The sequence below is a fragment of the Triturus cristatus genome, chromosome 1_1 (assembly GCF_964204655.1).
Source record: "Triturus cristatus chromosome 1_1, aTriCri1.1, whole genome shotgun sequence".
Classification (NCBI taxonomy): domain Eukaryota; kingdom Metazoa; phylum Chordata; class Amphibia; order Caudata; family Salamandridae; genus Triturus; species Triturus cristatus.
Window position 1 is genome coordinate 42,978,940 of NC_140579.1, and position 26,998 is coordinate 43,005,937.

The 26,998-nt window shown below is 42.7% G+C and overlaps 1 protein-coding gene across 2 annotated transcripts in view; it reads right to left on the reverse strand.

The window, feature by feature from the left end:
• LOC146869314 (solute carrier family 12 member 6-like) overlaps positions 1 to 26,998 on the reverse strand; it is an 818,593-nt gene that overhangs the window by 65,223 nt on the left and 726,372 nt on the right. For both annotated transcript variants that reach the window (XM_085648043.1, XM_085647962.1), the window contains one exon: positions 23,514 to 23,701. In XM_085648043.1, coding sequence (XP_085504169.1) covers positions 23,514 to 23,701 — 188 coding nt within the window. The remainder of the gene's footprint in view (positions 1 to 23,513; positions 23,702 to 26,998) is intronic.

Below are 26,998 nucleotides of genomic sequence, written 5' to 3' on the forward strand. Positions count from 1 at the left end.
TTTTTATAACTTTGCTGCACACTTGTGAGAATGCGAGCCACATTGGCTGGAGTGCCAGAAGGGAGAAACTAGAGTTTCCCCCAAATTTCGAGAGAGCTGTGGTACTGTAAATAAGTTCAGTAGTAGTAGTAGTCCCTGGTGCAACAGGGTTGGTGTAAATAGATCAGAGTATGGTATGCAGCCTACTTTGCATGTGGTCTCACTGCGCTAGCAAGACACGCCTATGAATAGTTTCATGACAACAAGAGGTCTTTTTTCTGGGGAACAGATGATGTACTTTTGAAGAAGATGGAGCAGGTCTTATCCAGGCCAGGCTTGAGCCACCTGGATGAAAAAGCACCCAAAGTTCAGCCATATCGTTTGGACAAGCCTCGAAATAGAGGAAGTAGAAAATACACAAACAAAAACACCTGTGTCAGCACAGCATGTTTTTGGCTTCCTGAGTAATCAGAGCCCTGTGCAAAGTATTCTGATACTTGTGAAAGAACTCATGATGGAGAATCCCATCTTCTAAGAATAAAAGCTGAGCCTCTCTATCTAGAAATAAAAGTCCTTACAAGTTCTGCAATCCTTCACCTCAAGATTAGGATAGAATTAGGTGAATATTAATTTTGAAGGTCACCACAGTAGATGACTCTGGCTGAATTTAAAACGTTTTTTCAGGCATGATGATAGTTTGAAGCTTATGATGGAAGAAGGAAACTATACAGTCCTGGAAATGCAGCAAGCATGAAAAAATGATAACAGACCAGCTTGGGAAGTGGAAATTGATTTGGGCAGCTGCTAAAGTATGTCAACAAAAAATGGCCAATTGAAAATAAATGAATTGGAAAAAGAGCACAATAGTTTCTGGAGTTAAAATCATAAGCTGAACCAAGAGGTAAACCGAGGAAAGCATCACTTTAAGCACACTGTAAGAATCTAAGAACAGCCTCTGGGAATGGATGTCAGACCTTATCCACTGAATGCTGGAGGCAGTAATTGTATTGGTTAACATGTAAATATTGCTCTGTACCTAATGGTTAGAATATCCCTATCCTTAAGACAGTCAATCCATGCTGATCTATGAAAGCTTTAATCCTAGAGAACTTCCACTGCTATGATCACAATTCATGCTGACACAAAAGACCTGCATTTCATCTCCTTGTTATGTCTATACTTTGCCCACATTCCCATTCCATTGCTTTGCTTTCATCTCCCTCCAGCTATGTCAGCTTCTCCCTGCGTTCTTAAATTTTGCTGGTATGCCCATACTTCCTGCTACAATTCATGTCACAATACTGCTGACGTTATCCTGCATGTACACTCAAAGAATAGATTGTGCTTACACCACCTTTATGCATACAAATCACACATGCTAGAGAACAGGTTCCTTACCTTCACTAGTGCGCTTTCTGGTGGAAGCTATATCTAACTACAGATTCCACACCTTTTGAATTTGCCCAGGTTCCAGAATAGATCCGTAAATGTTACAGGAAGTGCTGTCATGCGCTGACAGGTGTTGCCATCAGACTCCGTGGCGGCCTCGTCCCACCTCTGGAAGTGACAGTGTGGAGCCATATGCAGACAGCACTCCTGTCTGATGTCAGTTACCACCAAAGCACTCCATTCCCTCAGAATGTCAGCAACAGTAACAGATATCACCTACAAATCTGCCTCACAGAACGGGAAGGAGGGAGGGTGGTGAGGATTCTGTGGTTAGATAGAATATCCACCAGAAAGAGTGTTACAAAACATAAGGAACTTGTTCTTCTGATGGATATATCTAACCACAGATTATGTGCCTTTTGAATAGATACCAAAGAAGTACCCTCCACAGTTAGTAGGTCTAACGGATGGGCTTTACATGAAAAAATCCTGCAGGACCGAGTGGGCAAAATAAATCTCCCTGAAGACTGAAAAGTTGATACAGTGGTACTTGGTGAAGGTGTGGATGGGCACGTTTTGGACAGTGGTCCCCTTTACATTAAGCGAGGACCACAAGTGAAGATTCCCCCTCCTATTAATGAATATAGGAATGGGTCAGCTTGACTTCATGATCTTTGTAGAAAGAGACCTTGGATTGCGGCCCAGTTCTACTCGTGCCTCAGTTTTCCCCTAAAGTATTTATAAAGATCAGTATAATACATGGAAAGAATTTCTGCCCCCTATATATGTACCATTGAGCAGCAATGTGGAAGTGCTGATGCCTGTGGGTTATCAATGATAATATTAATATGCTTGCTCCATTGCCCCTCTACTGATATGTACATTGGCATGAGTGATTTATCTTTCAGAGGAGTTTGGGGACAAGATATAGGGAGTAAGAAAAATAGAGCATGGGGATGTGGAGAAACTGGATGCCCTTCAAGCTATGGCAATCGCCACCCTGCAGCACGCTGCAGGGTGGCTAAATAATTGTGCTACGGTTGTTGGGCACACAGTGATGGTAGTGACAATTTGCACACAATTTTTAACTGGCCACGGTAACATTGTACCGCGGTCTTATGGCCCTGCAGAGTATCCTTGTGAGCTTGTACAGCCGCCTTGAACTACATTTCCCAGAAGGCAAAGCCCGTCGCTTGCTCAGACGTCACCGACCAGGTGCCGTGTTTCCCCTTTAGAACGTTGGCATGCTGCAATTGCGGTAACGTCAGTAGGAGATCAGGCAATTAGTAGGTATTTCAGCGAGGGTGATCTTTGATGAAGTAAGTCAGTAAGGATACAGAACCTTTCTCTCCCAACTACAAAATTGCCCCTCCCACTATGCATTTCTTAACCATGTATGCATGTTTGATTTTTAACCATGTATGCATATTTGGTTTACTACCCACACCGAGGTAGAGTGTGACTATAAGACTCTCCCTCCGCTCCTCCATGAGGCGAAAGATCCCCAAAAGTAGGTTAAGGATATTTGAAGCTGTATGAGTGACACATATGCCTCAATGAGATAAAATCTACGAGTGTTTTTTTTTGCACGTAACAAGTGGAATATGATTCAGATGTTAGGCCTGCACAAGCATGGGACTGCTAATAATGTGTACAATATTCACACGCCTCTCTATGATGTGACTAAAGTGGCAAATTGAAGTAGTTTTGAATGCAAACTTTAGTCACAAAGATCTGGCTACTACATACCTATGTCACTGTATAAGTGTATGTACATGTTACATGTATTGTTAGTAATTGACACGTTTGTTTTTATTGTATATGTTTTCATGTTCTCTCCTAGGAGTAACTTCCTAGAACAGAAGGTCCCGGACTGAACAGTGTAGAAATCTGGGTAGAATTGGAATGCATGTGTAATATATGTAAGCGAGTATTGTAGGGTCAAATTGGGTCCAACCTGGTCCAGAAGAAAGCCCAGGACCCCGTTGGGGCCATCGAAGAGCTGAAACATGTCGACCTTACCATTAGTGGACACTAGCACCATAATAAGGTTTTGACGGTTACCCCTTTTTCGTTTTTTAATCATCCCTCTTCCACCAAAGAATACAAATAATAAATACTAGTAAGTTTTGGATGGTAGGCGGTAGGGATTTTTATTGAACTCTTATTCCTTTTTTCCCTTTTTCCTTCTACTAACTGATTTACAGCCCTGAATGAGGAGCTTGCTCGCCATTAGAGGATGCTTTGGCAAACGCGGTATGGCCAATGTTGAAGCCTGTGTTTTTGTGGTCGTTTAACTTTCAGGGGAGAGCACCAACGGTTACCCTGAAAAACTTCTCCCATTCAATTAGACCCAGCACCTGTGGGGTTCATTGTGGTTAACACATTTTGGACAGCCCTTCCAAACGTCACGCTGGCAAATCCAATAAAGATTTGATCTTCCATGACGTGGTCCCTAGTCTGACGGAAATAGAAGCAAAGGGATTCTATTTCCGTCAGACTACTGAAGCCTCTCCAACTCTTCAGTGCAACATAGCGGAGAGAAGAAAGCAAAGAGTGTGAGGGACTACTCTACATGGAAGGGCAACACTACTTTCGGAAGAAAGGATGCTGGAGCCCTGAGCACCAACTTGTCTGGGAAAAAGGTGATAAAAGGCAGCTTTACTGAAAGATGCTACAGCTCACAGACTCTGTGTGCCGAAGTGATTGCAATACAATGTTAAAGGTCAGCAGTCTCAAAGAAAAACTGTTCAAGGGTTAAATAGGCAGAAATCAAAACTGTAAGCACTATATTAAGGACAAACTGGCATAATAAAGGGCTCAAAAGGGAAAATGCAAGTAAGTACTGTGGTAAATATTCTTTTTTACCTTGACTGAATTTCATACGGAATCTAAAATAAAGTAAAATAGCTCAGAATAACAAGAGGCAGAATCCGTGGTATAAGAGATTTTCTGAATGGGCTTTATTCCAAAATGGCCGACTCGAGTGGCGGCCTTCAGGTTCCGTCACCACGAGGGTTCAGGAAGTGAAGTACAATACTTTATTGACAAGAAGTAACTTTTATAGTTCATACATTACAATGAAATGAATGCAAAAGGCGTAACAATTGATAAGAGAAATGACATATTGGTACGTAATCGAAACTAGGCGTAATAAGGAGCAGAAAGAAACATGATTGGCTCTGATTATCATGCATAGGTGGATCTATAAGATAATACTTAACATAGATGCGCGCGCAACAGCATGACGTGTGATTGACGTGCAACTAGGGGGTGAAGGGGACTTGACATTTAGCTCTACATGTGGAGACGAGAAGTCTGGGGGGTCAAGTCAACCTAATCCCAAATCATATCTAACATCCTATGTTTAGAGAACTATGTTATCCACAAGAAAAGACTCTCGGACAGAATCTATTCTATACTGACTGTGTGTGCGTGTACAAGCGTCTAAGTGTCTATATGAGATGCGAGGGGCAGGAAACTTTCCATGGCAACAGGGCTATGAATTACTTGTAGGAGGACGGAAAGGCCGAGTCCTTTGCTTGTGAGCTTAGAGGAAATGTTTACCTAAATCACCGAACAGGAATGCATCGGCTGAAGAGCAAAGTAGATAATTCGAAGGTGAAATACAGCTTCTTGGCAGGCAGGCAAAACTGGCCGAGGCAGGCACCGTTAGCTGCACAGGGAGTAGGACAAAGTTCATGGATACAGATGCGAGCTCAAGCTGAAGCTGTCAGAGACAGAGAGCAGGGAAGGCTTTAAGGACAGGATCGGGCCTACTTGCCTGAACTGTAAAAATGGAGTAACTTAGCCATATAAAGTCGGTGGCCTTTCATACTTAGGAATCGAATATCCAGCCCATTGATGGCGGATCTGACAGAGAACATGTTGACGGTGGACGCACATATGTTTGCGTTTTGGAAACTGGAACTGGAGGGAACATACATGTACTTGTGACATGCACATAGAACCGTTGGGGTCCAAGATAGGGGACATAACTGACCAGGAAAATCCACATTTCCACATTCCCTCCTTGTCCCCTACTTGCCCTTCAAGAGATATCAATCTTCATCATTCCATCGATTTGCTCATGGAGCATCATTTCTTCTTCCTTCTTCTTCCGGCATTTTGAACGAGAACCTTGATATGGAATGCATGATGTGGCACACAGACCACAAATCGCTGGTCCACATTGCAGGCATAAACAACAACTGAAGAGCATAAGAAGGCCAATACCTAGGAAGGATAGAACTCTCCATCCCCAGGCTGATATCACACTCCAAAACCACCCGGACCACGTCCAAGTGCCTGGATTTTCGTGTATCTGGCTCACAATCTTATGAGGGCGTGTTATAGCTTTATATACAGATGGCGAATTTTCTGGTATGAATATGCAGCAGCTGGATCCGATGACCCTGCAAGCTCCGCCCCTATCGGCCAGGATGACGTCAAGGACAAGACGATTCTGGAGAACAACAATTCTCATTACTGATTGTTCCTCTGTCAGATTGCCTAGGGCGGCTATAGTCTCGTTTACTACAGCTTCGAGAGTCTTGGTTAGTTTACGTATCAGCTTACTATTTGATATTGTACCTATATAGGGAAAGATACCTTTATTGAAATCTACATACTTGTCCCATGCCGTCTCAGTATAATCGACAACTGGGAGATCTCTTCGCTCTCTATTGTGTACTAAATGAACATTCCGATAATAATCAGGTGGAGCTAGGAAAACAGGTGGCAGAAGGAATGCTATGTAACAGGTACCATCCCAATCTAGAGGCAGACGCATATATGCCGTCTGACCACATATAAAGTAAGAATGGCGAGAAGCTCTAAATGAAGATTTACCTTGATCACTATATTCTACTGTAGTAACGCATTGGCTATGGCCCATATGTATGGAACCAACTTTTCTTACACATAATTCACCCTTAACTGAAAATACTGACATAGTGGGCAGAATTAGTTCAACTTCGGATTTGACATTCAGAATCATAAGATTAGGTGTAAAATTACCTAATTTATACACTTCATTTTCTAGATCAGTTCCTGTTCTACTGGGGCGACCCTCCTTATTAGGATGACAGACTTTGAATAAAACTAGATTCAGATTTCCCCATATCCAATGTTGTTGATAAACTGCTGTGTCTGGGTCTATGGAGTTTAGTAAACTAAACCATGCTCCACAGGAGCCATTGTGTGTGAATGGATGTGGAAAGAAAGGCAGAACTCCTTTGTTATTCTGATAGGGAGGGAGTCGGCCACACACCCAACAATTGGTGGCATTACTAGTCTGATGGGAATGATGTAACATACTAATGAAAGTGTTATTGCGCAGCGCAAGTCTATAAGATAATTCATGTGGCGGTAGGTCACTAAAAGAATGTTCAGCAGCAACATTATAAACATGTCTAGAAATAGGATGATATATGTGCAAAATCACACTCGTAATAATTACTAAAACACTCAATAAAAACAAAATTAATAATGTCCTCATACAGTAGCTACGCAGTGATTTACAATACGCCTGTCGTTTCAACATTTCTCGGGTATTTTCTCTACTCAGGTCCAAGGGATACATGTCGGAGACAATTCAACCGCTTCACCTTGGAGAGGACTTAAACAATCAAATTGCTCGACTATTTGGGCCTAAGCTTTAATTTATAGCACTGAGAGTCATTCTGTTCAACCAAAGGAAGTTTTGAATCAGTCTGTGAGGGAGTGCAGGGCACAGTGTCTATATCCGAGGATAGTCCATGAAATTTCTTAATGTTGCTGGAATGTATCCAGCCCTTGTGGCCCTCAACTTTCACGGCTGTTCTTGTGGTCAGCAGGACTAGCTTCGGTGCTTTCCACCTGGGCTCCAACTGGGTCTTCCGATCAAAATTTCTCACAAACACCAGATCCCCCGGAGCAACGTCATGGGGTTTCACCTCAGTGTTGTCAGGAAAAGCTGCAGTTACCTGTGAACGACAAGATTGTAGTGCAGACATCAAGGAAGCCAAGTAATCTGTCAGCATATTACAATTAACATCAGTTATTTTACGTGGTATAGGCGTCCCCCACATATTTGGTGGTCTTCCGAAGATCACCTCATACGGGGATAGCCCTGTTCGAGAGTGTGCTACCATTCTTATGTAAAATAGTGCAACTGGTAATGCTACTATCCAGTCAACACCTTTCTCCTTACATATTTTAGACAATCTGATTTTCAAAATTTGATTATGTCGTTCCACGAGACCTGCTGCCTCGGGGTGTCGGACACAGTGGAATTTCCACTGATATCCCAACAAAAGTGAGACATGTTTCATTAATTCGGATGAGAAAGGCTGGCCGTTATCTGAATATACAACACGTGGTAAACCGTACCGCGGGAAGAATTCTCGAACTAACTGTTTGGCAGTAGTCGGGGCCGTGTAATCTGATACTGGGTACGCCTCAGTCCATCGGGAGAGAGCGCAGACAACTACCAGAACATATTTGAATCCTCGACATCGTTCCATCTGGATATAATCCATTTGGAGCACTTCAAAAGGATGATCAGGAGTCTGGAATCCACCCTGTTCTACGGGAACACTTTTTCCTGGGTTGAACTGACAACATATCATACAGGTACGGACTTTTTGTTTAGCTGCTGCTCGTAAATGTTTGTTGAACCAAATGTGTTGAATGCTATCTAGCATAGCTTTCTCTCCTAAATGCGCTGGGCTGTGAATTGTAGCTATAATGGCCTGGACCATAGAGTCAGGAAGAAACCATACAGATTTCTCCTTCGTCATCCATCCCTGATCTGTCTGGATCCCTCCTAGTTCAGTCCATTTCTTTAATTCCTCTGCAGTAGCATGTGTCTGTATGTCAATTACGTCAAGTGCGGGATCCTTAATTGTCATACACTGTGTTGGTGTCTGAACTATTGGCTTTGTCATGTCTAATGTGCGATTCTGAGCAGTCTGTTTAGCTGTTCTGTCAGCTAAATCATTGCCTTGAGAAATGATATCAGTAACCTTCGTGTGTGCTTTACATTTCATAATCGATATGGCAGTTGGTAGATGTATTGCGTCTAACAAGGCATGAATGAGGGTTCCGTGCTGAATGTGGGCACCATGGGAGGTTAAATAACCTCTCTCTCGCCACAGCACGCCGAAGTCGTGTACAACTCCGAATGCATAACGTGAGTCAGTGTATACATTAACTTTCTTATTTGTGGCTTGAATACAGGCTTGTGTTAGAGCAATAAGTTCTGCTGCTTGGGCTGACAAAGTATCTATACAATTTGTCTCAATAACTTCAGTGTCTGTTGTGACTGCATACGCGGCCACTAAGTCTCCTGTACTTGCTCTCGTGCACGATCCATCTACATACAACGTCAGGTCTGGATCTAACAATGGAACGTCTGTCAAGTCTTGTCTAGGTTTCGTCTTTATTTCAATAATTTCAACACAATCATGAGCTAGTGGGTCTGTTCCAATTACAGGTAATAGTGTAGCAGGATTCAATGTATTACACCGTCGGATCTCTATGTGTGGCTGAAACAATGTCAGTTCATAACCGGTAAGTCTTGCTATGGTCAAGTGTTGTGTTTGTGTTCGGTTCACAAGAACTTCTACTGCATGTGGTACTTGTACTGTCAATGGATGTCCTAACACTATGGCATCGCTTTGTCTGATTGCTAAAGCTGTTGCTGCCACTGATTTCAGGCATGCGGGCAAAGCCTGAGCTACGGGATCTAATGTACTGGAAAAATAAGCACATGGCTTGCGTGATCCTGCTTGTTCCTGTGTGAGTACTGACAAAGCAGTACCTTCGCGTTCTGTGACAAAGAGTGTAAAATGTTTGCTATAACATGGTGTTGCTAAAACAGGTGCTTGACATAAAGCTTCCTTTAGGCTTTCAAAAGCTTGTGTATGTTCCTGAGTCCAAGGGAGAACAGTCGATGTGGCTGCCTCCTGTGTGGTTAACTGAATGAGTGGTTTTGCTAGAAATGCGTACTGAGGGATCCACTGCCTACAATATGAAGTGAGGCCTATGAAAGCCCGCACCTCCTTTTGTGTCTGGGGTATTGACATGTTAGCAATTAACTGGATGCGATCTGGTGTAAGCTGCCTTCCCTCCTTGGACAGCGAGTGACCAAGATAAATAACTCGCTGGGCACAGAATTGCAGCTTAGAGGGAGACACTTTGTGCCCCTTGTCGGCTAGAAAATGTAAAACTGTCAGAGAAGCCTTTTCACATTCAGGTTCGCTTCTCGCGGTGATCAGCAGATCATCGACATATTGAAGCAGTGCAGTATTGACTGGCATGTGGATACTGTCAAGTTCTCGTTTCAGTGCTTGGCTGTAGATGCTGGGGCTTTCTGTGAATCCTTGGGGAGCGCGTGAGAATTTAAAGCTGCGCCCATTTAAACTGAATCCGAACAAATATTGGCTTTCCGGATCTATTGGGACGCTAAAAAAGGCATTCTTGAGATCAATTACAGTAAAGAATGTTGCTTCGGAATCAATTGCTGTCAATAATGATGATATATCGGGGACCACAGGAAATTGTGGCACAATGCACTTGTTTAGTTCCCGCAAATCAATAACCAATCGGTATACTGGCGGAGCAGTAGGGTCAGTTCGTTTAAGAATCGGAATTATCGGTGAATTACATACATTGGAGTCTGTTTCTACAACTACTCCTTGGGCAATTAACTCATCAATGATTTTCAGCAAAGCCACTACAGCATCTTGCGGTAACTTGTATTGTCGCATTCGTGGTAATACCACTCCTGCCTTGAGTGTAACTCGGTATGGTGTAATGTTCATGCAACCAACATCAGTAGGGCCTTGTGCCCATAGATGTGCTGGTAAAGTCTGTAGTCGGGGATCCATGTCTCTAGACACATAGTGACCTTTAAAATCACGTAAAAACAACCTTATTCCTCCCGGAGAACAACATATTATGGCTCCTAGGGCTTTCAGAGTTTTAATTCCTAACAAATTTTCTGGGCATGATTTAGTAAGCAATAAATCTGTAGTTCGTGTCAAAGGTCCTATCGTAAGTGGAAGAGGCTGTGATACTTCGTTAACAATAGGTTTTCCTGAAAAACCAAGGGAAACATTTTGAGAGCCTGAGAGGGGTGCCCCTGGAACTTCACTACGTTTTATAGTTGTACGACTTGCCCCTGTATCGAGTAAGAATTTTCTATCTTGACCTAATAATTCACTATGTACATAAGGTCCTTCTTGATCTACAGGAATCTCGATAAGCGGTAAGTCAACTTCCCTCTCTAGGCTGGTTCATGCGTAACGCTGATACTCAGGATATTCATACTGTGCAGTCTGATACATTTGTCGTGTGGTGGTTTGTGTGGCAGTAACAGGCAACGGTGGTGCAGCTGGCACAAACTGTATTGGCTGTTGTGCGGCTGGCATGGCCTGGGAATGTGGCATAGCTCCTTGTTCATTCTGATCTTGTCTGAGTGGCCGTGATCTTTCTTGTGTTTTACCTATGGCGATATTGTGTTTTAAAACTGGACAATCGTGTACGTAATGACCTGGCTTTTTGCAATAATTGCATGTCCCTTTTACCGGTCCTGCTGAATCGGACTGTGTCATACCCTTTTTATGTCCTTCAGCCGGTACTGTCTGAGACACTAGCATTTTCATTTTTGTATCTTTCATACGTCTTTGTTCGTGTTCTTGTTCATCTCTAATTCTATTGTGATGATACTGTAACATTTGTAGCATTTGTGACGGAGTGTTACTTTGCCAGGTACTCTCGAATTTCAATATTCTATTCTTTACTGGAGGTAATGCATTTTCTACTAATTTTGTCACAAATAAATGTGGATACGACTCACTACTTGTTTTTATACCACTATTTATTCCAAAACATTTTTCAAATCGGGCATAATAGTCACTTGTGTCTTCATCATGCTTTTGTTTACAGGCCGTGATTGCACCCCAATCTTCCTTTTTCGTAGTTAACAAACGTGGCAGTACTTGTACTAGTAAACCTGGTAATGCTTTGACTTTATCCCCGAGCCCTGAACCTGCAGCTCGGGCCTTTTCTTCCGTTTCTAATGCTGTCCAATCTATCTTTTGGTCTCCCACTTCCCACTCTTTTTCTTTCAGTTTTTCATAAATACCAGCAGGTAAGAGCACCTTTAATATCGTCATAATATCAGGATAGGTATACTCTCCCATCAGCAACATGTCCTTAATTTCTCGGTGGAAACCCGCTGGGTCTTTGTCATGACTTGGTACTACTTTCTTCATTTCTAACAATTCAATTTTTGATATGGGTGTGTATACAAATACACGGTGAAACTCATTGTCTTCGCCTTTTATTGGGTGCACTTCTCGTAAGGGATTTTGTCTATCCATATAATACGGCGTTCTTTCTCTGCGGGGCAGCGGGAAAGAATCCGGATTTACAAAAAGGACATACTGTTTACGTGACACTAATATTTCTTTAATCAACTTGTTACTAGAACCTCTCCATCTGTTCGTGAGTAGTTCCGATAATATATCAGGTAAAGGACCAGGGTCAGCATGTTGGCTCTTATATAATATAAGGAGTTGCTGAATCATATAGATTCCAGCTAAACGTTGTTCATCTGCACTAAGGTTAAAAAACGTGTGTGCTACGGTCTCATCACCGTATTTTTCAGGACTGTCAATCCAGTGAACGGCTGATCTGGCCAATTCTTGCTCATCCATGGAATCGAGGAGGTGGTAACCCCTTCGTTCTCGTAGTAGTTTATCTGCGGCTTGGAACAGATGTTCAGGAGACTTTAAATTTATTACAGGCGTCGGATACGTTCTGCTATTATTTGGACATACAGAGTGTATGGGATCAGAAAAACATCTAGTATTATCACAGGATCTTCCTCTGCCTACGTATGCTATGGTTTCTGACTGTCTTGCGGAATTCCCTGATTCGGAGACTTCATCTTGCTCGAACTCGTCTATTTCCAATCTTTCTTCGTGAATGCGTTCTATTTCTCTACGGATTTTTCGGCACATGGCTATTATACAGTTTTTCTTATCGTGTCTCCCTTCTGATATATTCTGGCTCCATCTTGTAAGAATAAGCATTGTATTCGGGTCTACCCCCGGACGGTCTTGATTTCTGATCACGCAGTTTATGAGGAAACGTAACAGTTCCCCCTGTATCTCTACTTTCTGGAATTCCATAGCTCTGTTAATACATTCTGGGTCTCGCCCTGTTTGGACAAAATGATATATGTTATCTAGATGCGTAGTCATTCCTGGTAACCTCGCTAAATACTCTGCGGCTCGTCTGATACGTAATGATGCCAGGACCATTTCGTCCTCTTTACCGACCACCGGGTCATATCTACAATCTATAAGGAGTTCCTTAAGCGTACGTTCACTTACGAATTTGGGTGTACGTGAATGCGCTGATTCTTGAAAAATAAGTTTATTTATTCTAGGTGGCGTAAAAGTATTGCTTGCACCTCCCGTGGCCCCTTCAGGGGCGTCGGGTGTGAATGGATTCGTCGAACGTGACACAGCAACTATAGGTGTCGATACCACTGTAGAATCGACTGCGGGGACAGATGCGGAAACAGACGTGCTTGCCGGAGCTCGCGTCGGGACTTGCTGTTGCACGGGGACAGATACCTGATCCTGACGTTGAACCCCTCCGCCAGACGGTCTATGTGGTGTGGGGTTAGCATACTCGGGAGCTGCGTCATCTAGATATGAGGAAAGAAAAACATCTTCTGCGGTTCTGGGATGCCCTTTTGGATGTACCTTAATTGGAAATAATGGGGGTGGCAAGTCTTTTGGCATCTCTGGAACAGCCTTAGGTAGTCCTTCGGCTAGGAGGGGATACATACCACTCATAAGAGCGTTTCTTTGTCTATCTACTTGTTCTGATTTTACTCGGATACCTTCCTCAATTAATATATTTTCTTGAACTTCCTTTGAACTCTCTTTACTCCTCTCTTCCTGTCTACGTGCTTTTTCTGTACGTCTATGAGATTCTTTACGCCATAACTCAACAGCGTCTTTCTGTGACTGTCTGACTTTTCTTTTCCATAACTCTTCCTCCACTTTCATGATGCACTCTGCATCCCAGGTTCCCGCTGCGGGCCACCTTTGACTTTCCGGCAATCCCTTGGTATAATCTACCCATAGATCAAGAAACAATATGGCATCTAAGCCATGCTTATGATACATAAAATGCCCTGGGGTGTCCCTAGGAGGAATAGGAACTGCTTCTTCGAGCACCCCTTTTCTGGTAGTAATCTGTCTTAACTTCGAGAAGAGCGGCATCTCGACAACTGATCTGATACTTACTCTTGAATTCACTTAATACGGAAAACACAATAATGAACGGTGAACAATGAACAATCATTCATACCACAATATGCAAGACATTTGAACACTTTAAACATTTAAACATTAAACACTTTAAAAATGACCGACGATGATGACAGTCTGCATGACTAATCACCAAGCTGAATTCTTGACAATAACTGAATACTTCGGAATACTTGATATACTGCTAAACAGTACATATACACTGCTAAACAGTGCAGACCGGATTTGTGTACCCAAATCCGTCTTGACCGGCACAACCTATGTGCTGTCAACACGCCTCCCCGGCGATGGTACTCACCGAGTAGCTCCTTGAAACGGAAGGCCTCAGAGAATGAACGGGACTCGATGACTGCGGACAGCGGACCCTCTGGACATCGGGATTTCGAAAACCTGGTGGGCCTCTGTATACCTCGGATCTTGCTCTCTCAGCTCGGCTCTGGTCGGGATACTTCGCACTTCTCACCGCCTCGTCTGGGTTGATCGCAGCCTCAGTCGCCCCCGCTTGACCGGAGGGAGCTTACAGGAAATCCTGCTGGTACGCGTTTATGGTCCGTCCAGCTGTGGCAGGAGACCGGGCCTGCAACGCACCGCCGGCGCGTGAGATGAGAAAGTGTCCCTGTTCGGGCGCCATTATGTGGTAAATATTCTTTTTTACCTTGACTGAATTTCATACGGAATCTAAAATAAAGTAAAATAGCTCAGAATAACAAGAGGCAGAATCCGTGGTATAAGAGATTTTCTGAATGGGCTTTATTCCAAAATGGCCGACTCGAGTGGCGGCCTTCAGGTTCCGTCACCACGAGGGTTCAGGAAGTGAAGTACAATACTTTATTGACAAGAAGTAACTTTTATAGTTCATACATTACAATGAAATGAATGCAAAAGGCGTAACAATTGATAAGAGAAATGACATATTGGTACGTAATCGAAACTAGGCGTAATAAGGAGCAGAAAGAAACATGATTGGCTCTGATTATCATGCATAGGTGGATCTATAAGATAATACTTAACATAGATGCGCGCGCAACAGCATGACGTGTGATTGACGTGCAACTAGGGGGTGAAGGGGACTTGACATTTAGCTCTACATGTGGAGACGAGAAGTCTGGGGGGTCAAGTCAACCTAATCCCAAATCATATCTAACATCCTATGTTTAGAGAACTATGTTATCCACAAGAAAAGACTCTCGGACAGAATCTATTCTATACTGACTGTGTGTGCGTGTACAAGCGTCTAAGTGTCTATATGAGATGCGAGGGGCAGGAAACTTTCCATGGCAACAGGGCTATGAATTACTTGTAGGAGGACGGAAAGGCCGAGTCCTTTGCTTGTGAGCTTAGAGGAAATGTTTACCTAAATCACCGAACAGGAATGCATCGGCTGAAGAGCAAAGTAGATAATTCGAAGGTGAAATACAGCTTCTTGGCAGGCAGGCAAAACTGGCCGAGGCAGGCACCGTTAGCTGCACAGGGAGTAGGACAAAGTTCATGGATACAGATGCGAGCTCAAGCTGAAGCTGTCAGAGACAGAGAGCAGGGAAGGCTTTAAGGACAGGATCGGGCCTACTTGCCTGAACTGTAAAAATGGAGTAACTTAGCCATATAAAGTCGGTGGCCTTTCATACTTAGGAATCGAATATCCAGCCCATTGATGGCGGATCTGACAGAGAACATGTTGACGGTGGACGCACATATGTTTGCGTTTTGGAAACTGGAACTGGAGGGAACATACATGTACTTGTGACATGCACATAGAACCGTTGGGGTCCAAGATAGGGGACATAACTGACCAGGAAAATCCACATTTCCACAGTACTTTAAAAAAACAAAATAAGGCATAACCAATAGGTGATTTGAAGAAAGAGGGTTGATCGGGTAAATGCAGGAAGGCCAAAGGACCAACAAGTACCCTTTGACTAAGCTCAAAGCAAAACCATGCCAAGCCAAAAATAGAACAAATAGATATATATAGGAAAGTGTGGCCAGAAACATTTCGATCAGACAATCTTCTTGCACCAGGCTATAAACCTCATTCAGCCGCAACAATAAATCGCCTTTGTTGATGTGCAGTGAGCAGCCAACATCACGTCAACCACTTCACAAGTAGGTCAAAGCCACTTAGCTGGTTCCACGCAATCTCCATGCATGGCGGTGTTGGTTGTGGAGCAGAGCCTTGCTCTGTTGTTGGGATAGCAGGCCCTCCCAGAAAAGTAGACAAAATGGTGGGGGCGGTGGCGGGGAGTTAGCAAGCCCATGTTCAAACTCAGCAGCTTGAATACCAGACTCTATGAGCCCAGTCCGGGGCCATCAGGTTTAGCTCAGCATGGTCCCTACAGGCATTGTTCAAAACTCTAGGAAGTAGCAGCAGAGACCGGAACGTGTAAATAAGCCTGGAATCCCATGATAGGCGGATCTGTCTCCAAGAGAATCCTAAAATGGAAACTCTAGAGCGCAAAAAGATTGCGGGCATTCATGGAGGGGGAGAAAAGATCTACCCAAGGAGCGCACCACTGGGTGAACACACAATGAGGTTCGTACAGTGGAGGGGCCAAAATCTACATAAATAGTTCTTTCGATCTAAAAATCCTCATTGCAAAGCAAACATTAATTTCTTTAATGCATACAAAAACATACATACACATTACAATGAGTTCTCATGTGGCAGGATCAAATAATCTTATTGAGTTTCAAGTTACAATTTTAGTTCATAATGTTTTCCTTTTAGTCCATGTAACTTTCCTTTTGTATAGCCACTTTGCTTCTGTGTTCCTTATTAAAACACGAACATCCATAATGGGTGTTCTCGTTTGAATGCTCTTTAACCTGTTATAGAAGGTGGTTACTGCTAGAAAGTTACATGCACTAGATTACAACCAATATGTGTTTGGCAGTATAATACAGCTTCTTCAGGGCTGTAAAATACCATTAAAAATATAAAGATCTAAGACTGCTAAACACAACTGGATTAGAATCGTAAGCAAAAGCTAGTTGAACCGCTAATATCCTAAAAATGTAAACTGACTTTAATATTATTAATTATAATAACAAATATGGTGAAAATGTTCGTTTATTTGATCATTCATCATCGGTATCCAATCAATATGGGGAAAATGATTCTGTCACAATTAGCAGATAGTCCTTTGAATGTAATTTGACATAGTTTCCTAATTATTTCTGCCAAAACTCATATTAATATGAAACCTCAACAATAGGGAGAAACTCAGTTGAGCACATCAAACAGTGGAATTCCTGCATCATTCTAGATTTCGACAACATTCCTATGCTCATATAAAAATAACCTTGAAGTCCTAATGTTCAGCCGACACTGATCCTGCATATATAATTACAAATTACAATTCTAATTCTGAGCCAATAATATAGTTATCAGAATTCATACTTTAAACAAAAAGATAATAATCATGAGCACCTTACAGCAGTTTTTAAAAATAAAGCTATATATGATAGGTGGCAGTAATACATTTTGCAGGAAATTTGTTAGGCAGATTAGAATTATTCACAAGTTTCATCTATATACATAATGACATACATTAAATTATTTAGTGTCTTCGCCTAGATACTGTGTTTGCCTGTCACATGTCCTAGCTGCGCTTACCAATTACACCTTGATCTAATTTCTTAGTATCTGGGAACACGAGTAGTATGGTTCCAACGTCTACTTGCACACCAGCTACATGTTATCAACCACCCCCAATTGTCTATGGTAAAATGGATACCATTTCATCTAGAATTTGTAGATATAATATGCAAATAAATAACATTCACCTAAATATAACTAAGACTTCACTGTGACCTAAGATAGAGAGTATAAAATAGTCTGCTAACTTTGACAACACCATCATACAAACATAAAACAGCAGTGATGCGAGAAAAAATTAAGAAAACATTAATTCAAATTGCGAGGCTGATGAAAAATAGGGTACAGTTTCAAAGATACATTAATAGTGCATACAATTAAGAGGATTCACAAAGTGGGCTAACTATGATCACTGCAACCTGAATTATTTCCAAACCTTTAGATTGATATCCCTGTTTGGCTGTTAGTAGCAAATGCTCCATGCCACCCTCATAATAAACCATTCTTATCTCTATTTATTCTATCTGTGTATACACCATAAGAAAGCCTAATAACCAGGTTACAATCTTATAAAATATTATATCAATTCCTTTCTCATTCTTAGCACAACCAATTATATATGCGTTTCGAGCCAATAGTACCAACCATGAGCAATCTATGCTGTTCACCTTCCGCATCAAGCAAACCTGTGTTATTGAAAAAAGGTTCTTAAATAACTCAGGATCAAGTTAGGCAACCAATGTCATGAGCAGGACATTTAACCACCTACGTTTAATTGAACAGTTAGTTAAATATAGGTTGTTTCAACACAAAGAAGATGTATAAGCACCAGACTTAACTCACAAAAATTATAGCCTATATTCTTCTCTATTTCTTGTAGAGAATAATAAAAAAACAACAAAAAAAATGTAACCACCAAAATGAATTCAGTAAAAAGAAAAAGAAAAATCTGCAGAACTTGTAGTGAATCTTGAACATTGATCTCCTAAAAGCACCTAGATACCCTAACTGGTGATAAGCTGCGCTATATATATCTACAAATTTAAATTATAATGATTAATTCTCAGTCTGTCAACTGCCTCCTATGCCATGCCAGTACATTGACCAGTAGTTCACTGCGATGAGGTTCCTTGGTTAATGTATCCTATTACCCATAACACAAAAAACCCCAAAGGTAAGACTTTTCAAGAGTGAAAGCATTCTTCTAGAGGTAAAAAGAATCATACAGAATTCAATATTTTCCATTTATACTTAAGTGTATGTTACAAACTTTTTAGGAGGAATAGTAAACTAGATCCAAAAATATATAATCTTAATGTAGTCGGACTTGAACCATGATCTACTAAATACATTGCTCGGTCACCTATTCCTTGCACCACTCCCACAAACTACAGATTCAAAGGGTTGGAATGATCATTAATAATTTCATGACAGAGGATTATTTAAAAAAAAAAAAAAAAAACTATCACTAATAATGGTGGAAATAGTCGTGTCTTCAGAAAAACATTAGGAACTGGAACTGTGATTTGAAACTCAATAGGACTTTCAGATGCTGCTACATGAGAACGGATATAATGTGTAAATATCTTTGTTATTTTTACATAAAATAACATATGAAATGAATGATCATTGTGCAATGAGGACTTTTAGATATACAAAAATATTGATGCAGCTTTTGCTTCCCAACATTAAGTATTTTTTAAGATATCAACCAGATGGTTTACTGGCATAGAGGGTAGGAGAAGTACCTGAGCTTTGTCACTGGTTAATCCAATATAGTTTGACACTCCAAACTATCTCCAGGTGCAGAAATCACTCCTGGTCGACTAGATCGCATCTGATGAGCTTATCTGCTCTGCATTTAGGGATCCTACCAGGTGGTAAACAGTCAAAGAAATAGCCCAAAGGTCCAGTCAGATGGCGCACAGCTCCAGAAGACTGCTGGACTAGATGCATCACATCAGAGACCAGGGGCCTCTAATCTTCACCTTAGCCAGGTAGCCTTCTCATCCAGGAGCTGAACCATTACTACTACAAGCTCTGGATGTCATACAGGAAGTGGTCTCAATCCACCACTGAAGGCCCTTAATCATCTTTTCCAATCCCTGGATACGTCTGAGTGGCATCCCCACTGCTGCGCACATTGAAGGCAGAGGGTCCATGGCAGAACCCACATGTGCCAATGGGAATGAGGCACCAATAGGATACACAAGGCAGCATACCAAGCAGCCTCAGAACTATCTGGGCTGGAACATATGATTGAGTCCAAAATATCAGGATCATATCCTGAATGTTACAGATTTGTTGCAGAACATGTCCTATACACGGATTCCTCTGCCCTAGCGGAAGGTGGGAGTTTGGCTAGTTGATAGAGCAATCCGGGGTGGACAGTGGCAAAATGGCCGTCCCCAGGTGGTCCATGGCTGACTGTGATGAACCTGCCTTCAATGGCCAGTTGTCAAGGTATGAGAATACATGCAACTACCGGCCCGAGAAAATGGTCGGCGAACCACCACCATCACGTTCGTAAATACTCAGAAAACCGATGTGAGGTCGAAGGCAAGGGTGTTTAACTGGAGATGCTCCTTTGCCACAACAAAGAGGAAAAAACATCTGCAAGGCTGCAGAATAGCTACATGAAAGTATGCAATCGGTATTCCTAAGGCTACCATCCAATCATCAGGATCTAGGGGTGGAAGGACAGATGCTAAAGTGATCATCTTGAACTTTCTTTCTGCAGGAAGGTGATCAAGAACCAAAGATCTTAAACCAGCATGAGTATCCGAATTTTAGGGTTACAAGGAGTAGCACCACTCCATCTTAGGGACTCTTTCTCTTATCTTTTTGGTTAGCAATGACTGGACCACTTTGGTAATTATTGAAACATGTTCTGCCGAAGTCTGAGTGAAAATAGGAGGGACTGGCGGCATGATGGAGGGTTGGACAGTAAAGAAAAGGGTGTAACCTGCAAGACTCACTGGTCTGAAGTAATTGCATGCCAGCAGGGAAAGTAAAAATACATTCATCTCCCTACTGGCAGCAGATGACTCCAAAGGGTGAATCAGAGAGGCCTGGCAGAAACAGGGGAAAAGGCAGATGAGGACTGCCATTCTCGATAGCCCTGTGCTCACGACGCCCCCCTGGTACTGCAAAAGAAGGGGAAGCGGTTTGTTGAATAGGATGTTAAATGGGCAGTCTCTGACAGTAAGCCAGGCCCTAGGAGTAACCCCCGGGTTTACGGTATTGTTGATGGAACTGGCAGCTGGGGTCACGAGCCGCAGGAGAGGGCCATAGCAGAACAATCCTTTATATGGTCTAAATCTCAATTTGCTTTGTTGCCAAACAGCCTGGAACCATCAGAATGCATATCTATAATGGATGCTTGCTCATACACAGAGAAACATACAGTGCTCATCCAGGTGTGATTACGAATCACCACACTAGTGCCATGGCAGAGCCCACATTGTAGTGTCCAGACCAGCCCGTAAAATGTACTTGACTGCATGCTGTTCGTTATGGAACCCCTAGGCAAAGGCACTACGCAACTCCTCCTGGAAGTCAGGCAACATTTCACTCACCTATCCCAGAGGGCATGAGTTGTATTTCCTAAGAATCAGACAGCTTTGAGAGACTGCAGTGCAAGACTGGTAGACGCGATCTCACTCCTGTTAAGCATATTTGTGCTCCTAGATTCTGTGTCAGGTGGCAAATTAGGTAGGCATTTGGGTTCACACTTTGCTGGATGAAGCCTGAACTATGAGTCTTTCTGGTGTGTGGGGAGCTATGTTAAAAAGGCATGGTCACTCAGAGCTGGCCTATGGCACCTACCAACTTACTGGCATGGTTTTCACCATGCCTTCTTCTTGGCTGGGTCTAAACTGAGGTGGCATGGTGAGGAAAAGAACGATGGATTTAACCCAGATCTATTGACTGGGAGAGAATGTTTGATTTGCTCTGCATTCCGTCCATCATCTGTGTGTTTTTGCTTTCTCACCCTAATTGCGCCGGCTATGCCCAAATGAGGGTCCCAGGCTCACTGTGCCACTCGATTCAAGCTAGCCTGGCTGATGAGGGGTGATGCCCTGAAACCGGTCCCAGGATGCTTGTTTCCGGTCAAGGGAGGACCTGGTTTGGCAGTTCGGTCAGGACTGTTCCCATGAGGCACAGGGTCAAGACTGATTTGCATATGGCTGGGTCTAAACTGGGTGGCATGGTGAGGAAAAGAACAATGGATGTAACCCAGATCTCTTGACTGGGGAAGAATGTTTGATTTGCTCTGCATTCCATCCATCATCTGAGTGTATTTTTCCTTCTTTCAGGGCTACACTGAAAGGCAGCAAAGGCTCTGAAGTTGCACGGCCAGGCTGCAAGATTTCTGTAAACAAATTGTTTTCAGTTTCCACTTGGCAACTGTAGTTCCAACACCTCTACAAACCACCACCACAAAGGTGGTGATTTCCACTGTGAGGGACCCAATAGGGAGTCCATCAGTGACTCGGGTAAGGTATCCTGGCCACTAGCAATCTGGTGGTCTAAAAACAGACCAGCTTCGTACAGCCTCCTCATCATGTGGAACATTCTGAAGGTCTTAAATTGCATCAGAGTTTGAACTGAACAAGGCCTCAAGATGCTTGGAATATTGGTGCCTTGTCAGAGGCACAGCCAAAGAATCTTCCAACAATAATAGGCTGTACTTTAATAATCTTATAATGAGACATTGGCTGAAATTTAGCTGAACTCTGCTCTGGATCGGAGACTGGCATTTGGGTCAGAAGAAGAGTACCATAGCCAGGGCGGGTGCCAAACCTTCTGGAATGAACATGGCCTTCGGCAAAAGAGTAGAGGCATGGCCGTGGAACTGGCATGGGCTGGGTAGAGACCTAACATTGCCAGTCTGCACCGAGGAAGGCACTGTCAGAGTCCTGGGGCTCCAGGGGGACCTGGAATCATTTGAAAAAGCTGCAGCATTGCCTTCTTGAAGGTGTTTGCCTCCTGCAGACTGAAACTTGGCCCAGGAAATTTGAAGCGCATCAGCTCCAGCTCTGGAATAAGGTTGGATCTGCATGAAAGGTGCAGAGTATGCCCTTTTGCTTGACGACTGCGCAATCTCTTCATAAAAGGCAGTGAGCAGGGAGTAGCCTCTTGTGTACACTTCTTGTGCTCGCACTTAAGATTTGTCCTTTCACTTCGTAATGGTCTTACCCAAAAAAGGAGAAAAAGATTTGGACTTAGAGCAGGAACGGGTTTACGATTTGGAGCGTGACCGACTTCGTTTCCAGTGCTCGAAGACATACAACTTTGCCTCCCACTCCCTGATGAAATTTGGATGAATCAGGAAGCATTTGCTGCATGACTTTGAATCATGTGTGGATCTGAGAAACCATAGATAGACATCATGCAAGTCCGTAACGAACATGTGCTTCATTCAGCCGGTAGTCTATACAAGAGATCTATCCCTAATACATTGTCACTAAAAAACGTTTTGGAAGTTGGAGAAGAACCAACAAAAGTTTGAGTGTAGCTTTGGATACATGTCATATGCTGTTCAAAAAAGGAACTGATGTCAGCGCACAGGGGTGGCGCCATTAAACATCTCTGCGCTGTCCATTTTGAGGCAAGAAGGTGCATAGGAGCACCTGCTGTAGACTTTCTGGGTCCAGTCTGGCGCCTGGGGGTATTCAAATAGTGAGGAATATGTAGTTAGAAGTATCCATCAGAAACATACCTCTTTATACTCCTGACATTCCATTGCTATTCTCACACATCCCCTTTCTTTCTGTGCTCCCACCACCAAACTGCTATACCCACACCTTTCCTTGTGATATATCGACCATGTCCTTCTACTGTGCCCACAAACTCTCCTGCAACACACAAAATCACCTTCATGCTAAATGAAAATCTTCATTCCTTTGCCAGCCCATACTTCTTTGCTGTGTCAACACCTTCATTGTGTTATGCACATCTTTTCTTCATTATATGCTCACTTCTCCCTGACTCTATCTATACTCCCATCCAATACTGGATGTAATCACAAGCCCATTTACAATCCTGATACTCACATTCAAAGCCCACACCTTCTACCTGTTTTCCAAACATCACCTTCCTACTATGTTCACTGTGTCACTACCATTTACAATTCTGGTGAGTCTATACTCTCCTCTTCCGTGTCAATAAACAAAAATGGCTTCCAATTTGCACGCACGCGCACTCACGGTCGTATGTTGAGTAGGTCCTGGAAGCCTTCCAGTGTCTTTGCCCGGCTTTGTGCTCGTGCAGCCAGGTACTTTTCCTTAGTCCAGGTCATGTGTACTTTTTCTTGGGTAGTTTCTGTCTCATCTTCCTCATCTGAGCCGATGCTCGTCAAGCGCAGCATTGAATTTCTGTCCTTTACCAGCTGAGCCTGAATATTTAAAAAAAAAAAAAAAAAGAACTTCAGGTATCATGAATATCATTTCCTGTGATGGCCGTCATTACTCATAGTTGAGAACCTTTAAGGGTCTCATTCTGGAAAACTTGACATTTGACAATATCGCATATATTTGAATGCAAAGACTAGTTGAAGTGGCCCACTGCAAAGCTGTGAATGATGCATTCAGCATTCATCATTTAGACGGTAGAGGTTTGAATCTGGTCCCTTAAGGAAGCAGATGCTTCACGGTCTCAGAACATACAGTGAGGTCAGGCCGTTCATTTTTCCAGTCTGTGAAGCAGATATTTCTTATGTGTATGCTAGATTTCACGATTTTTCAGGTGATGTCTGCTGATTTATTCAATATTAACTATCGAATTCACTCTTCTACGGCCACAAGAACTCTACTGTTGCATTCCCCTCCTCCCTAGGTGCAGTCTCTGCCCCACTCTTTTTACAGCCATAATGTGGTCTCCTCTTAATTATCTTTCCGTGGTGAGAACAAATCTTGCAAGGACAGCACAGCAGTTTTTGCGGCCCTCCAGACTCTCACACCACTGAAGTGAGTGACATACGTCAAGTGAAGCCTAAATTACAAAGTAGGCCTTTTGGAGTAGATAAAACAACTGTGTACCTCAAGGTTTTACTTCGGTGAGGGGCTAAGGAAGGACACCCTGAAATGATCCCTCAAACAAACGGTGGAAAAGTGGTCAATTCTGCTTCTGGACATCTCTAATTGTTTGGTGTCAAGTTATGTGACATTTAGAACACAACCAGCAACCTGTTCAATAAGGTAATACTTTTCACCTTTGGAGACTTGTTTATCAAGGGCCTGAATATTCAGATATCCTTGATCATCAGGATCTGTCTCCATCAAGAGCTGCCTCGACATCCAGACCATGTATGAGACAATGCGCAGAAAAGGAATAAAGGAGAACAGTGGCTCTTCGTCATTTCAGCACGATGAGCTGCACGCAAGGGTCTCAGATGCCCAGCCCACCGCCCCCTCAGAACGATGACATACCTGCACATCAGAATAAGGTAGCTTACCAAAACAACTCCCCATGGAGGCTAGCATACAAAAATGTCATCCTAGTGCAGTGTATCCAATTCCTTAATAAACAAAATCCAATTGCCTCCAATACAGCTGTCCAGCATTGTTCCATTTCAAGGATTAAATAGTTGGATTATTCCCTGTTAAGCATGGTAACAACCCGGGGACAGGAATATCACACTGAAGCTACTCTGGATTTGTACCTCGCTTTTTCCAGACTTAAACCCCTAACTTTCCATGCAGAGTGGATCCGAAAACATGTAAACTAAAGTGGTGACCTTTAAACGTGGCTGGCCTGGAGGAGGGAGGGAAGTCTTCTAGAATACAACTTAATTCTTACAAAGAGTGCAAGAGAATACCATAGGATTCCACATAAACAATCATAAATCAAGAGAGAGGACTTAGAAGTTTCTAAATCAGTCAGTAATCAGAGAAAGTTTATTTTAGAAACTTGAGTCCATAAAACAAAACAATCATTAATATACAGTTTTTCAGAATAGTTATGGTCAGGTAATAATCTCTTCAAAGCCTATTCCACTGCATCATAAAATCCCTTTGAAAAAGAATAAAAAACATTTTCGTAGCACACCAAGAAGTAACATTGAATTCTTTTGTAAAATAGCAAGCAGTGGCATTCAAACAATTTCTTTTGGTCTACAATTTAAGACCATTAGCTTTCCTTATAAGCTCTACCATGAATAAGAACTTGCTTACAGCAAAAACAGTATAAATGGATGTGTCACCCTTCAAGACTCTCAATGCCTCCAAATACCTACGAATGCCATTGATACTTGCACACCGGACATATCATGTCCATCTAGTCTTTGTATATGCTGGACAGAAAAATAGCAAAAAATAGCTCTGTTTATTAACAGAGAACACATAGTACGTTCAGACAAGTTGGCAGTGCCCCTGTAAGGGCTCCATACTGCTGCGAATGACCCCAATTCAAGAGCATCATAGCTACATTTCAGGTATAAAGATTTTACTAATTGTTGCAGCAAGAGAACGAGAAAGGTTTCATAAGAGACGATCCTTACTAAGCAAGAATTGGTTTGTCAGCCTACCAAGGGTGGAACAACAAGAGACTGGTTTGAATATACTCCCTATAGCGTATTTTTAGCTGGAGCTTGGAAGTAGCCACAAGCAAGGCAGATTCCGACCAGAATTGTCTAAGGTCCAATCTTTCAGACCAATGGCGGGCATGTTTGAACCACGGGAAGGTGAGGCCCTTACCAAGGGCTAACAATTCCTCAACTGACCTCCGATACGGGCTCAACTACTCAGTGGTTCAAAGCCTCACACAATATATGAGAGGCCCAAGTCTAGCTATCTCTCCCACCCTTTTTAGGTCGACATCATAAAACATTGGTATTAGAGGAGCGCTTGTGAGGAGATAGAGCAATGATCGAATTAACTTGTTTTCGCTTGAGCTGAGAAACTCCAGGGTGGCATATCTCCAAATTTCAGGTCCATACAAGGCAGCAGATTGGGCCTTTAGTTTGTATAGCAAGTGCCGATAGTAAGGCTCTCAAAGCTGTTCCCTGAAACCTCCTACAAATCGCAGAGGTTTGATGTTTGAGCACAGCCCTTCTTTGTAATATGTGGAGACCATGATAATCTGCTATCAAGCATTATGTGCAACTATTCAAATTTGAAAAAAAGTCTTAGTTTTAGCATGCTTAAATGTTTTGTGTGGTCTGTCACAAATTTAGTTTTTGAGATAATAATCTCAAGGCCCTTAGATGAGCAAAAAGCATTAAAATGTACTAAAAGCGGTTGTAGGCCCATCAGAGTCTGAGAGATTAAAAAGGTATAGTCAGCAAATAAGAGTATGGGCACCCTGGGCGCGTCGAGTTTAGGTGCAACTATGTTCCCTTGTAGAAGAGCCTCCACTATGTTGTTGACATATAGGGAAAAGAGGGTAGGGGCCAGGATGCACCCTTGCCTCACTCCCCTGCCCCCTGGGAACTTGGGCATAATTGCTCTGGTGGAAGCTAAATATCTGGGCAAGGAGGACCTCCAGGACCCAGAGTTCCTTTAAGGATGCTGGGGACCAATCCAAAGGCAGCTCTGAGGTTGACGAATACAATATAAATATCTGGGCAAGGAGGACCTCCAGGACCCAGAGTTCCTTTAAGGATGCTGGGGACCAATCCAAAGGCAGCTCTGAGGTTGACGAATACAATATAAATATCTGGGCAAGGAGGACCGCCAGGACCCAGAGTTCCTTC